Here is a 14,929-nt window from a genome sequence, read left to right on the forward strand (position 1 = left end):
TGTACCCCTCTGGGCACCAGGAGCCAGTAGGCGCTTGGCACGTCGCAGGGTCAGTGAGCAGGAGGGGACCAGGTGACTGAGCCCAGGGTGGCAGGGTGGGGCCCCAGCTTTAGCCACCACGGAGGTGGCAATCCCCAGCCTGCAGCCAGGGCCTATTACCAGTGGGGTCGCAAACTCACAAGGCTGGGGGCCAGGATGACTCCAGGAAGCTCATCCTGGACAGGTCCATCTAAGCCCTGGGGCTGAACCCAAAAGGCCTGAAGGCCACGGTGGGAGGGACTGATGATGGGGCTGTGGAGTGAACATCAGTCTGGCTTGAATCAAGTCCTGTTAAGCAGGGGACGTCCATGTGGGGCTCCCAGAGGCTCCTGGCTCTGATCAGTCAGTCCTGACTGCCTTCAATAAGTGGCTGTGATGAGGGTTGTTCCCACGCTCCAGCCAGACCCAAGAACCACACAGAGACCAGCAAGTACTATCACAATCGACAGATTTACCAACCTGGGGCTGCGACTTGACTCTTTGCAGACGGGGTATGCAGGGTGGGTGGGGTAAGAGGCTGGGAAAATGACCACAAGGCCAAAGAAAAATAGGGACTTCTTGTGGGGGAAGGGACGGACAACTATGTTGTCTTCCCTAGATCAATTTTCTTCTGGATGGCTCGAGCCGAGTGGTAGATGAGAGAGTCGATGAGTCCGGCCACTGGGGAGAGAGACGAGGGCTGGCACTGGCCCAGGCGGGCTCTTGGCTTGACCTCCGGGCCTTGTCACCTGACTGGCCAGGCCAGCATCGCCCCCCTTGGCCCTTGAAGTGCCCCTCCTCCCTCAACCAAAACCTAGTCGGGGGAGTCAAGCTTTACACTCCCCACCACGCCCTGAACCCCAGACAGACACCCTCGAGCTTCTAACCTGTGAACATGCCCCCGATGATGGCGCACACGCCTGTCAGGAAGTGTGTGAAGGACCTGGCAGAGGGGCGGGGGAGGGTCAGCAGGCACCCCGCTCCCTGCTGGCCCAGGCCCCTCCCTTTCCCCCGCCCTCACCTGTGCTTCTCCGTCAGCTTCACCATCATGGGTGAGAGCTCGTACAGCACGAAGACTCCAGGAAGCCCCTGATCGCCCATCAGCCCATTGGCGACCTTCTCATGTCTGGTCACAGAGAACTGATTTGTCCTCAGCACCTGGGACGGGAGGGGAGCCTGGGCCAGGGCCGGGTCTATGACCTGGCTCCCAACCCTGCCGCCCCACCCCTGCTCCTACCCCTGGTGTTGCAGTGCCTTGACTGTGTGGGGGAGAAAACGAGGCCCCACGTTGCAAACAAACACTGCAAGGCCTGGGGACCACCTAGATGCCCTCTCCCAGCCTGACCATCCCAGCTTCCCCTCCAGTCACCAGCTCTTTACAGTTTCTCAATCCCAGCTACGTTTGGTGGACCCTCTCAATGGGGGTCCAGGGGTGAGAAGCAACTCTCCAAGGCTGTACCACAAGCTTCTGGAGAGGCTGGGCCTGACTTCCTCTCTGCTCAGTCCCTTGCATTCTACCAGTCTGCGGAGATGCTGCTCCACAGGCCACAGCAGAGACGGGAGGAAGGGGCATGGGAGGGTTGACCTTGCTAGCTCCCGGCTCAGGGCAGATAACGGGGGACAGTGAGGCAGGCAGAGAGTGGACACGGGAGGAGTGGATGGAGGCACTTTGGGCAAGTAGGAAAAGCACTTTTAAATCTGACAGCCTGGGGCCTGAGCTCTGGCTGTGAGGGCAAATCACCTACCCTCTCTGAGCCTCAGCTTGTCACCCATCATATGGGGATAAGAGCAGGACTCCGCTTCCCAGCTTGAAGGAACTCAAGTGCCTGGCGCCAAGAGGGTGCCCGGATGTCTGAGCTCCCTCAGACTCACCTCCCCATCTACCTTCATGTACACCGTGGGCACCACCTTCACAAAGTACTGGAACATCATGGAGGCTGCAGGGAGAAGAGGGCACTGGGCGTGGGTGCAGGCAGGGCTTGGGTAGCTGGGGGCTACCTCCCGGGCTGGTACCTTGGGGTGCAGTGACGTTGGTATGGTCCAGGGGGTTCACAATGCCCGGGTAGTCCTCCCCGAATGACAGGTGCTGGATGTAGTGGGTCATGTTGATCTGCAAGCAACACCAGCTCCTGGGTCTCGGAGCACTCGAGGCCCCGACAGGCCCCTCCCTCTCAAAGGCTCTTCAGACAGGAGCAGACAGGGGCACCTGGGTCTGGGGAGTGGGTGTGTGGAGATGGGCCAAGGGCTGGGCCCTGCCTAGGAGAACCTACTTGAGACAGGCACCCCCACCCCACCTAGGAGCTCCTTCCTCAGGGTCTGGGGGCTCCTGGGGCTCCAGAGTTTGAGGCTCTGGCTGCACCCACCCATTAGCAAAGCACAGACTGGACATGGGCCCTGTGTGGCAGGTGCTGGCTTTGTCTGGAGGCACCCCAGATCTCCCAGCTCTGGCTGCTGTCCTGCTCCCGTCTAGATCAAACTTAGCCACTAGAGGGATCTTTTAAAAAAGTGCAAATCTGATTATGTCATAACCTTGCTTAAGGTAAGCCAACAGCCTCCCAACTGCTTGGGAGAAAGTCCAGACCCCCTGGCCGGCCTGCCAACCCTCCAGCCTCATCCTCACCCAACCACATGGCCCTGTTGTTCCTTAGAAGTACCCCAACCCTCCTGACCTCACCCCAAGGCTCCCTCTTCCCGGATGCTCTTGATCAAGCCCTTCCCGTCTCCAGCCCACGCGGATCTCAGTTCAAAAGTCACCGCCAGTACCCTCGGACTGCACCCCCTGTCAGAACATGGTTTATTTTTCTATATCTGCTTCCCACCCCAGGATGTCTCTACAGAGAATGAAGGCAGCAGCATGCTTCCACCCCCACCCGCCCTCCACGGTTTCTACCTGGTACGTACATTGTCGAGGCCGAAGCTCTGCAGGTCATGGACTAGGAGAGAAGGGAGAAGATGTCAGCAGGCGGAGCAGGCTCCCCACACCCTCGCCTGGGCCTCCTCACTCCTCCCTCTGGACTGTGACCCGCCTGGCTCGTCCTCTACCCCTCATTCACTCACCAGCCTGGCCCTGCTTGAGGGCAGCCAGAGGGCCTGCCGCAGGCCTGCGTGAGAGTCCATGCCCTCCACAGGCCCCACTTCCTCCCTCACATACACAGGGAGCCCTTCACGGGCATCACTCCAGGCCTTTGCTCCCACCAAGGCCCTGCCTGCATCTCAGGAAAGAAAACCCACTGACTCAGGTTTAACGAGAGCCGATGGCCAATCACTGAACCCCAGAGTGAGGTGGGACCTGAGAATGTGGTCCAAGCTCTTTCCCTGCCTCCTCTGCCCTCACCCTCAACCCACCAAAGGAAATCCCACAGGCAACCTGCACCCTCTGTTCCAGAACAAGCTCTTCCTGCCCTCTAACCCTGATCCCTCCCTGCTACAAGGAACCCCACCTAAAAGATACATCCCACTGCTTTTTATAGTCACCGGGCAGCCATCCCGCCCATCCACACCTCCGCCCATCCTGGGAGGGCAGGCTGACCCAGAAATGGGGGCTTGGCCTCCCTGGGAGGGCAGGGCCACTTACTCTCCACAGCATGTACTGCAGCATGGGGGAGGGAGGAAGAGAGAAGGGAGGAAGAGAAAAAAGATTCAGAGCTTCACAACAAGAACTACGAGAATTACGGACCAAGATATGTGGTAGAAGGGAAGACTGGATATTCCTGCCTCAGCAGCAGGGTCTGGACTCAGTTAACAAGCCTCCTCCTGGTCCCCTCCCCAAAGGAGCCCTTCCCTGGCCAGAGAAGAGGGCAAGGGGGCTTGGGGGCAGAAGTATGGTGGCCTAGGAAGAACAAAAGACCCAGAGCCCAGAGTCACTTTCCTAGCTGTGTGACCTTGGGCAAATCACTTGTCCTCTCTGAGCCTTGGTGTTCCCCTCTGCACAGGGCTGTCCTGAGGACCAGGCAGGATCTAAGATGGGAAAATACTTGGTAAACTTTACAATCTTCCCCTTTTCTCCCCCAATCAACAGAATGTCAGAAACCAGCTCCCAGGCCTTCAATTCAGCCTCTGGCCTCGGGCAACTGTGGTTCTGTGTTTCGAACATCCTTCTAGGATATGGAGTGCCTTTTGCCCTGGGCTCCCTGACTATGACAACAGCCCAGACAGAGAAGCAGAGACGCACCACCTGCAGGCCCTGCGCCCACAGCTCCACGCTGATCGTCTTCCTAATCCCAGTGAGACCACCCTTCCCCGGCCCCCTCCAGATCCACCTGCCTCTCCAACACTCAGAGCCTCTCCAACACTCAGAGCCTCTCCAACACTCAGAGCCTCTCCAACACTCAGAGCCTCTCCAACACTCAGAGCCCCTCCAACACTCAGAGCCTCTCCAACACTCAGATCCTCTCCAACACTCAGATCCTCTCCAACACTCAGAGCCTCTCCAACACTCAGAGCCTCTCCAACACTCAGAGCCCCTCCAACACTCAGAGCCCCTCCAACACTCAGATCCCCTCCAACACTCAGAGCCTCTCCAACACTCAGAGCCTCTCCAACACTCAGAGCCTCTCCAACACTCAGAGCCTCTCCAACACTCAGAGCCTCTCCAACACTCAGAGCCTCTCCAACACTCAGCCTCATCCCCGACTGCCTTAAAGACCAGCAGGGCCATCTCCATCAGGCCTGTTACTCCTGCTGTCCTTCGTCACCGGGCAGCTCACACTGCCAGGTCATCTCTCATCCCCTGGTATGGGTACTTCCTCCTGTTGCCAAGTTGGGGCTTTCTACCCCTCTAAGGCACTACATTGTGTTCCTTTTCCTTCTCAAGGACTTCACTCCGGTAAATGTCTCTCTCATCTCCGGAGCATCGCTTCTGCTCTCTTCGTAGGTAACTTCCGACAGTATATTAACACACTGCTACATCACACACCTTACAAAAGCCCCCTTGACTCCACACTCCCCTCCAGCCACAGCCCACTCTCTCCCTTCCCTTTAGAACAAACCCCACAAGCTCTGCCTCTGCTCACTGGCTCCAACTCCTCTCCCACTCCCTCCTGAACCACTCCGTGGTGCTCCCTGGCACTCCACCCGAACGGCTCTGTTAAGGTCACAATGACCACTGCCACGTTATACACCCAATGGTCGTTGTACTTGAGGTCCAGAAGCATCTGATATGGTTTTGGAAACACTTTCACCCCTTAGCTTTCAGGATGCCTGGTTCACACTCTCATTTCCTCAGTGTTTCTTAGCAGTCTCCTCTGCTGCTTCCTCCCGATGCCCTGTCCTCTAATGCTGGGGCCCGGCGCTTAGGCTCCTGAGCTCTCCTGTTCTCCATCTACCCTCACCTCCACCCAGAAGGTGATTCATTCAGTCCCATGGTTTTAATACACTGAGGACTCCAACATTTGTATCTCTAGGCCAGACCTGTCCCCTAAACTCCAGACTTGAATGGCCAACTTCTTTCTTGACATCTGAGGTGTCTAAAAGGACACCCACATCCCATTGGTCCGAACATGTTGAAAGTAGCTTTATGCCCCCCACTCCAACCATCTAAGCCTGTTCCTCTGAGTCATCCCCCGTCACTAAATGGTAACTTCATCCTTCTTGCTCCTCTAGTAGAAAACTTCGGAGTCATCTTGACTCCTCTTTCCCTCACCTTCGCATCCATCAGCAGCTCCACCTTCAAAATACCCGCAGTCACTTCTCACCACATCTACCACCACTCTGGCCCCGTCCCCATCACCTGGTGCCTGAACCCATCGCCATAACAGCCTCCTGATCGGCCTCTCTGCCTCTGTCCTCCTCCGCCACACCCCCCATCCGGGCCCCCCATCTTCTCCACAGAGCAGAGGGCTGCCTGTCTTTTCAAAGTTAAGTCAGATCACGTGCCTCTTCTTCAGAGCCCCACGACAGCCTTCCATCTCATGCAAAGCAGCAGCCCGAGTCCCTGCAGTGCCCTCCTGGGCCCCGTTACCTCCCGTGTCTTACTGCTAACCACGCAGCTCGGCTATCTGTGCTCCGGCCACCCTCATTTCCTCACTGTGCCCTGAGTTCACCAAGCACATTCCTGCCTTAGGGATTTGCATTTGCTATTCTCTCTGCTTGAAACACCTCACCCCCGTTATCCACATGGCCGGTCCCTTCACTTTCTTCAGGTCTTCACTCAAATGTCATCCATCAGAGTCTTCCCCTGACCACCCGATATGGAATGGTACTCACACACCGTCTCACCCAACCTCTTGGCCCCATCATCCTTATCTTGCCTTTTTTGGGTTTGAGTTACTTAATAGCATCTGATATACCATATATTTTACATACTTGTTTATTGTCTGTTTCTTTACTAGAATGTTCTGAGGGCAGGGACTTTGTTTTTTTTTCATTAAAAAAATTTTTTTTTGGCTACGTTGGGTCTTCGTTGCTGCGTGTGGGCTTTCTCTAGTTGTGGTGAGCGGGGGCTACTCTTCATTGCAATGCACAGGCTTCTCATTGCAGTGGCTTCTCCTGTTGCGCAGCACAGGCTCTAGGTGCAGGGGCTTCAGTAGTTGTGGCTCCCGGGCTCTAGAGCGCAGGCTCAGTATTTGTGGCGCGTGGGCTTAGTTGCTCCGTGGCATGTGGGACCTTCCTGGACCAGGGGTCGAACCCGTGTCGCCTGCATTGGCAGGTGGATTCTTAAGCACTGTGCCACCAGGGAAGTCCCAGGGACTTTGTTTTGATCACTGCTGTATCCTTAGCACCTAGACTAGCACATGGCGCACAACAGGTGATTACTAAATATCTATTGAATGTACGAATGAATAAATGAATGCGAATAAATCTCATTTATTCATCCTTGTGAACAACCCTGTAAGGTAGGCACTATTTCAGGCCCATTTTATAGAAGAAGAAATTGACTAGGGCTCAATACATCCTAAATACGACACAGCGTGGGAGAGGCAGAACCTGGGTTCCAAACCAGCTCTGCTGCCCCCAAAGCCTCACACACAGGTCATCTGATACTGGGGGCTACCATTTAAATAAGTACCTACCACAAGCCAGGCTCTGTGCTATCATCTTTAACCCGCCCAAACAGCATAGGAGATGAGTACCATCATCCCCACTTTAAAAAGGAGGAAACTGAAGCTCAAAAAGTTAAGACAGCCTGTAAGGTCTAAAACTGAAACCTGAAGCCAGGCAGTCTGGCTCCTCGGCCTGTGCTCTTAACTGTTTACCAAACTGCTGCCCTGGGTTCAGGGTCTACTCTGGGCCAAAGACAAAAGAGCAGCAGGCAGCCGAAGGGGCACTCAAACTCGCCAGGTGTCCAGAGGCTAAAGCTCCCAGCTGACGTCGGGTCACTTACCGTGCACGTGGGACTGCTGGAAGCTCTTCCCGGGGGCAAAGTGGAAGTTTCCCGCCACCTGTAGGGGAGACACCCTCTCATTCTCCAGCCGTCTCCTCCCTTCCCTTTGTCCCCCGGATTCACAGTGGAGTGGGGCCCACCACAGCCCAGCTGGCCCTGTGCCACCTCGGCTCCTCCTGTACCTTGTTGACTTCCAAGAAGCCGTACACCTGGCAGCCTTCATTCTTCTGCTCCTGCATCTTCTGGCTGAAGCCCTCTCGCCGGCACTGCTCAATAGTGTCTGGGTTCTTGAAGGCCCAGCCTCGACGGCGATATGCCTCCCGCACATCCTCACAGGAGTTACAGCACCTGTAGGAGGGGAGGTGCAGGGGGAGAATGTCAAAGAGGCAGAGAAACAGTGCCGGCACCTTGGGAAATAAAGCAGTTCTGCCCACTAATGAAGCCTCTGCCAGCCTCATCCCTGACCATCCAGTGTTCTCAAAGTATGTTTCCTCAGCGGCAGCAGGACTGTTAAAAATACATATTCCCATTTTCTTTGGGGTGATGAAAAGTTTTAGACCAGATTGTGGTGACGGCTGCACAGTGCTATGAATGTAGTTAATGCCACTGGATTGCACATATGAAAATGGTTAAAATGGTAAATTTTATGTCATATATATTTTACCTAAAAATTTTTTTAAAAAAATACATATTCTCAGGCCCTGCCCTAGACCTGGTGAATCAGCCTCTCACGGGTCAGGGCCTGAGAAACAAACCAGCAGTTACCATATATGGAAGGAAGCCTTAATTAATAACCTGGGCTGGGCCCTCCATCCCGCTGCTTTACATACATATTCCTTATGTGACTCTTATGAGAAAGGTGCCATTATGGTCCCCCTTCACAAGAGAGGGTTACGTAGCTTGGCCCAAGGAGGACCCATGGGTAGAACCCAGGCAGCTGGACTCCAGAGACTGCCTGTGAACCAGAGCAAGGACCACTTCAACCTCGTCCCCAGCTCTGCAGCCCCCAGGTAGGGCCTGGCCACAGAGCCTCAGTCACCTGCACCAGGATCAGGGACCAAGGCATGCAGCCTGTCCCGTCCTGTCTAAATTCTTGGTCTAACCCACAGAGTCCAACAAAGGCTGAGGATGACTGACAAAAAGCACCTGATGGGGGCCCTGCTCCCCACCCCCCACCCCGACCCTGGCTCACTTGATGTCTTCCGTCTCGGCACCATAGCAGCTCTCACAGCGATTAGGGTCCAGGGAATCAGGGTCAAACACCTTCATCTCAACTTTCCCGAGCTCTAAGGGGAGGGCAGAGGCAGGGGCATCAGCTGGGGGCAGGCACAGTGAACTCTATACCCCTAACCCTTGCATGGGCCCTTTGGGTTAATAAACATTATAACAGCTAATATTTACATCATGTATACTATGTGTCAGGCACTAAGCATTTCTACACATATATTACTTCTTTTAATAACGGTAATAGTAGTAAAACAATAACAGTGAATACTAAATATTAGCTGAGTACAGGTCGCTGTACTTTACATATATTGTCTCTTTTCAACCCCACGATGACGGTGAAGGTGGAGGTTATTATCCCCATAGTACTTGAGAAGATGCTGAGACTCAGAGATGAAAAGTGATTTCGCCCAATGCAACACAGTAAGTGGCAGATTTCAGCTCTGAATCCAAAGTGTAAGCCCTTAACCATGGTGCTTGTCCTCAGACTGCTCTCTCTGCACCTGGCTCCCTGCCTTTAACTACCTCAACATAACGGGCGATTTCAACATTCAACACCCTGACCTCCTGTCCTCCAATAATCTTTCTATTTTTGTCATCCAACCTCAGCCACGCATTTCCATACTCAGTTATTACCAGTTACCACAAACCTTCCAAAATTCCATTTCAAGTATCCCAATCTTCAATCTTATCCTCATTTCCCCACATCACTCTCTCTGGTACCCAGAATCTACCAATTCTTTGAGACCACTGACACTATCACCCCTTCACAGCGTCACTTCCCTCCGTGTTTAAATTTTATGGTCCAAATGAGGAATGAACAGTCTCTTCAATAAATGGTGCCAGGAAAACCGGATATTCACATACAAAAGATTGAAATTATACCCCTGTTTTACACCACTCACAAAAATTAACTCAAAGTGGATTAAAGAGTTAACTGTAAGACTTGATACCATAAAACTCCTAGAAGAAAACATAGGGAAAGAACTCCTTGATATTGGTCTTGGCAATGGTTTTTTGGATATGACACCAAAAGCACAGGCAACAGAAGTAAAAATAAGTGCAACGACGTCAAAGTAAATAGCTTCTGCACAGCAAAGAAACAATTAACAAAATGAAAAGACAACCTATGGGATGGGAGAAATATTTGCAAATGATATATCTGATAAGGGGTTAATATCTAAAACATGTAAGGAACTCATATAACTCAATAGCAAAAAAATCAATTTATTCAATTAAAGATGGGCAAAGGACTTGAATAGACATTTTTCAAAAGAAGACATATAGGTGGTCAACAGGAACATGAAAAGGTGCTTAACAACACTAATCATCAGAGAAATGCAAATGAAAACCACAAGATATCACCTCACACCTGTTAGAATATCTATTATTAGAAAAAACAAAAACAAAAATGAAGTAAGTATTGATGAGAAAGTGGAGAAAAGGGAACCCTTGTGCACTGTTGGTGGGAGTGTAAATTGGTACAGCCATTATGGAAAACAATATGGAAGTTCCTCAAAAAATTAAAAATAGAACTACCATTTGTTCCAGCACTCCCATTTCTGGGTATATATACAAACAAAAAAAGAAAAGAAAAGAAAAGAAATCGGTATCTTGAAGAGATATCTGTAGTCCCATGTTTATTGCACCATTATTCACAACATCCAAGACATGAAAACAACCTAAGTGTCCCTCAGCAGATGAACGGATAAGGAAAATGTGGTTTGTTTGTGTGTGTGTGTGTGTTTATGTGTATATGGTGTGTATATATATAATGAATATTACATATATCATATATATTAGAATATTTTATATATATCATATACATATATTGGAATATTATTCAGCCATTAAAAAGAAGGAAATCCTACCATTTGCAACAACATGGATAACACTTGTGGCCATTATATTAAGGGAGATAAGTCAGATAGAGAAAGACAAATACTGTATGATCTCATTTATATGTAGAATCTAAAAAAAACAAATTCATAGAAACAGAGAGTAGACAGGTGGCTGGCAGGGGCTGGTGGGTAGGGGAAATGGGGAAATGTTGGTCAAAGGGTACAGACTTTCACTTATAAGATGAATAAGTTCTAGGGATCTAATGTACAGCATGGTGACTACAGTTAACAATATTGTACTGTATACTTGAAAGTTGCTGAGAGTACATCTTAAATGTTCTCACCACATACACAAAAAAGGTAACTGTGAGGTAATGGATGTGTTAGCGAACCCTATTGTGGTAATCACGTTACAAGAAATATGTATGTTAAATCATCATGTTGTATACCTTAAACTTACACGATGGTATATTTCAATTATATCTCTACAAGGCTGGAAAATAAATTCTCTGGTCCACTGCTGCAATTATTCTCTTGCACATAATCACAAGTCATTTGTTCCTCTCTCCCTTCGTCGTACAAGTCTAGCAAAACTCAAATCCTAGTTGAGTTCAACTCCCTGTGCCTACTTCTTGCCTGTGCCTCCCTTAAGACTGCCCGGCAATCCAACTTCCTTTCAATAATCAGTTCACTATCCCATTCCCCACGATGACTAATTTCTATCTTTTCCCTTTTCCTTGGGCTTCCAAAATCCCTTCCCCTTTCTCCACTCTTAGCTAATGACTTTGCTTTCAATTTCCACTAAAAAAAGAGAAGCAACAGGACCTCACTTAATCTCAACACCAAACCTACCAACCTGCACGCACTCTCTTCCAGCCTCCACCCCACTTCTCCACTCTGTCTCACAGCAAGACTCCTGGAAGGGTCATCTATACTTGATGTCTCCACTTCCTTTTCTACTCTTTGGTTAGATTTTCATCCCCAACAGTATCAAAACTAATCCTTTCAGTCTCCAGTGACCTCCGTGTTGCCAACTGCAATGGTCAGAACAGCCCAACCAAGTCACTCCTGAATTCCTGACCCATAGAAACTGAAAAAAAAAAAAAAGTTTGTTGTGTTAAGTCACTAACTTTTGGGGTTACTTGTTACACAGTACTGGATATATATTCCCCCACCTCTCCCACCTACCCACACAAATCCTCTTCCTCCTTTCTGATTGTCAAGTCATTCATTTCCTCAGACCAAAGCCTTGGAATCAACCTTGACCCCACACAAAATCCTACAGACAATTCTATTGGTTTTACTGGTGTTCAACATATATTTGTTGAACAAATAAATGATAAAGCTCACCAATAGAGGAATCCCTAAGGTGTGAAAAATCATAGATTTCAGGAAGGTTTTGTTATGGAGGGAAACTGACTTAATGGAGGCATTGGGAGGACACCCAGAGAGAAGAAAGGAAGCTAAAAGTGAACAGACACTCTGTACTAGGCATTGTACACATATTACTTCATTTGGTCCTACAATTCCACGTGGTGGGTACAACTGTTTATCACCACTTAATAGCTGAGGTCACAGACGGCAAGAGACGAAGCTACATCCGAACGCAGGCAATCTAACTCAAGAACAGACTCAACCTTAAGCCATCCTTCATTCCAAGAGGAAAGAGCATTCAGGGCTGAAGTCAGTCTATGGGACAGGGAAGCAACACCCAGAGAAGCGTGGGTCCACCTAGAGGAGTTCTGCCAAGGCAACAGCACATAAGACCCATCCTCAAACTTCTGTTACTCAGACCACAACAGGCAGGGATTGGGGACCTCTGAGAATGACAGCCCTGAAGAGTACTCTTCTCAATACTAGGCTAGAAAACTGGATTTCAGCCCACTCTGATTCTTAATGGCTGGGGGACCCTAGGCAAGCCACTTGACTTCTCTGGGTCCTAGATATTTCATTTGTCACTGGGCCGGTCACAGCCCACTTGCCAGAAGGTAGTGCTTGGGCTTGTCCAGCTCTGGGATTTGAGATCTGGTCTCTTCCCCCCAGTTACCATGACGTTCCGCCTCTGAGCTCACGGGAAAGCCATCCTTATCTAGCCGTTTTTTGAACAGGTTGTGTTCCACATCCAGCTGCTGCTCCCCAGCCACATCCATGGCATCAATGCTCAGATCTGGAAGCAGGAAATCAGGGTAAGGTACTGGGAACCTAAGGGCAAGGGAATCTGGGTTTTGGAGGGTAATGGGGATGCTGGGCTTGTCTTGGGGCAGCAGTGGATTAGGGGAAGGAGGTTGTCCTGGAGTCCAGAACATAAGGCTGGAGGTGTGAACCTGGAAGCCGACCTGAGAACCCTGGGACTTGCAACTCCCACCCATGGTGAGGTACTCACAGGCACACGGCATGTGTGGAAAAAGCACATTGATGTTGATCTTCAGTTTATCTCCCCGTGACTTGTCCACGTAGAGTTCAGGATGCACCTGGGGCAGGACGACCTCAGTAAGATTTGGCCCCAAGCCTCTTTTTCCCCATTCCCATCCCTCTAGAACGCCAAGCCCCACCCACGTACTAGGCCCCGCCCCTTACCTCAGTGGTGAGGTAATACTGCAGCTCGGACAGGAACAGTAGCAGCATGAGAAGGCCACTGACAATGGTCACTGCGGGCAGGGAGCGAGGGTCAGGAGGGCCTCTGTTCCTCTTCCTCAGCCCCTGGCAGGCCGGGCAGGTTCCAGGCGCCCCAGCCAACCTCTAGGACACCCCACTCCCCGCCACCCCGACCCCGCCACGGCCTACCCGTGGCGCCCCCGCAGGTCTTGACCCGGAAGTCCTCCAGAGTCTTGGGGTAGGCATCGAACTGCTTCAGCTTCCCCAGCGCCTCCATGGGCACCAGCCGGAAAGAGGACGCCAACCTGCCCTCCCGCCTGCCCGCCCCTGCAGCCTCCCGCTTCCGGCCGAGCTTGAGCCACGCCCCCTCTCTGCACGCAGGCGCAGCAATGCGTACGCTTGGCCCCACCCTTCGCCCGTGTTCTCTCTCAGGCCGCCCCGCCCACCCGTGCTGTTGGCACTACTGTCTAGCGGCTAAGGAGGGCTCCAGCGGTAAGGGAGCGAGGGAAGGCGGGGTGGGGGGTAGGTCTTCTGCGGAACAGGGTCCCCGGAGGAGGACTCCGCCGGGTAGACACAGTAATAGCAGCATTCGCTTGCCTTGCGTCAGGAACTGCGCCTCGAGTTTCACATGAGACTCTTGGAACAACTTGGAAGCTCCTAGAAAAGTGGTTTTCAGTCTCCCCGAGCAGCAGCCCCGTTATCACCTGGAATTGGTTAGAAATGCAAGTTATCGTACCCCGACACAAACCTGATGAATCAGAAACTCTAGGAATGGCTCCCAGGTGATTCCCTGCAGTTACAGCTTGAGAATCACCTCTGTAAAGTAGGTGTGACTTTTTTTTTTTTTTTTGCAGTACGCGTGCCTGTCACTGTTGTGGCCTCTCCCATTGCGGAGCACAGGCTCCGGACGCGCAGGCTCAGCAGCCAAGGCTCACGGGCCCAGCCGCTCCACGGCATGTGGGATCTTTCCGGACCGGGGCACGAACCCATGTCCCCTGCATCGGCAGGCGGACTCTCAACCACTGCGCCACCAGGGAAGCCCAGGTGTGACTTTTATATCCATTTTCTGAAGGAGAAACTGTGGCCTGGAGAAGCTAAGTAACTTGCCCTAGATCACAGGAATTAATGGCAGGGCCTGATTCCAACCCATTTCTTCTGGACCTCAAAGTACTCTGGGAGCCAGGGCCTCTGGGGTTGATTTTACCGAAACAGCCTGAGCACGGCTAGTGGAGGTGCGCGGCTCAAATCATTTCAGTGGCATTAGACCAGAACTTTGATAAGAGGTGGTACAGGGGACTGTGGACAGAGTCCACAGAAGAAAATGACTGACACGTTGGGTCAGGGAAGGCTTCCAGGAAAAGGAGAAGGGACACAAGCTGGGTGCATTCTGGCAATCCGACTCAGGAGAAGCTGAGTCCCTGCTTCTGCCCGCAGGCTGCAGTTTGCTAGGAAGGGGAGAAGGAAAGGACTAATACGTATTAACTGAAAACTGACAACATGCCAACTGCTGTCCATTCTACATCAGAACGACCCTGGGAAGTCGGTGCTATTTTAAATCCCATTTTATAGATGAGGAAGCCAAGAGCTGGATTGACTTTGCCCAAAGTTGCAGGGGTAGTTAATGGGGCAAAGGTGGGGTTCAAGGCCTGGTTTTTCTGCCTCCAGAGCCTGGGTCTTTTCCACGCATTAGCTACCACCACCAAGTGCAGGAGAAGTCTATTCTCAGTTGGATGCCCAGGGACAATGTTGACAGAAATTGTCCTCTCCTCTCTGCCGTATGTCTCTGTCGATTCTGTGCCTATTCATGTTTAACTTCCAAGCCCTCCTTCCTCAGTGGGGCGCCATGCTAAGTGACTCACTCCTTCAACACATGTTTATCAAGCTCTTCCTATTTCCCAGGTCTCCCCTGTGTTATGGAATACCATGGTGA

The 14,929-nt window shown here is 51.5% G+C and overlaps 1 protein-coding gene across 1 annotated transcript; it reads right to left on the reverse strand.

The window, feature by feature from the left end:
• Positions 1-470: 470 nt before the first annotated feature.
• Positions 471-13,338, reverse strand: ERGIC3 (ERGIC and golgi 3). The gene is made up of 13 exons (XM_060078708.1): positions 13,189-13,338; positions 12,982-13,052; positions 12,788-12,875; positions 12,452-12,571; positions 8,532-8,625; positions 7,522-7,687; positions 7,340-7,397; positions 2,920-2,951; positions 2,032-2,128; positions 1,891-1,955; positions 1,040-1,176; positions 906-961; positions 471-699 (listed from the first exon to the last, which is right to left on the reverse strand). Exons 1-13 carry the CDS (start codon positions 13,274-13,276, stop codon positions 620-622), a joined length of 1,152 nt encoding a protein of 383 aa, XP_059934691.1. The 5' UTR covers positions 13,277-13,338; the 3' UTR covers positions 471-619.
• Between the last annotated feature and the right edge of the window lie 1,591 nt (positions 13,339-14,929).

This window comes from Mesoplodon densirostris, chromosome 16, assembly GCF_025265405.1.
Source record: "Mesoplodon densirostris isolate mMesDen1 chromosome 16, mMesDen1 primary haplotype, whole genome shotgun sequence".
NCBI lineage: Eukaryota > Metazoa > Chordata > Mammalia > Artiodactyla > Ziphiidae > Mesoplodon > Mesoplodon densirostris.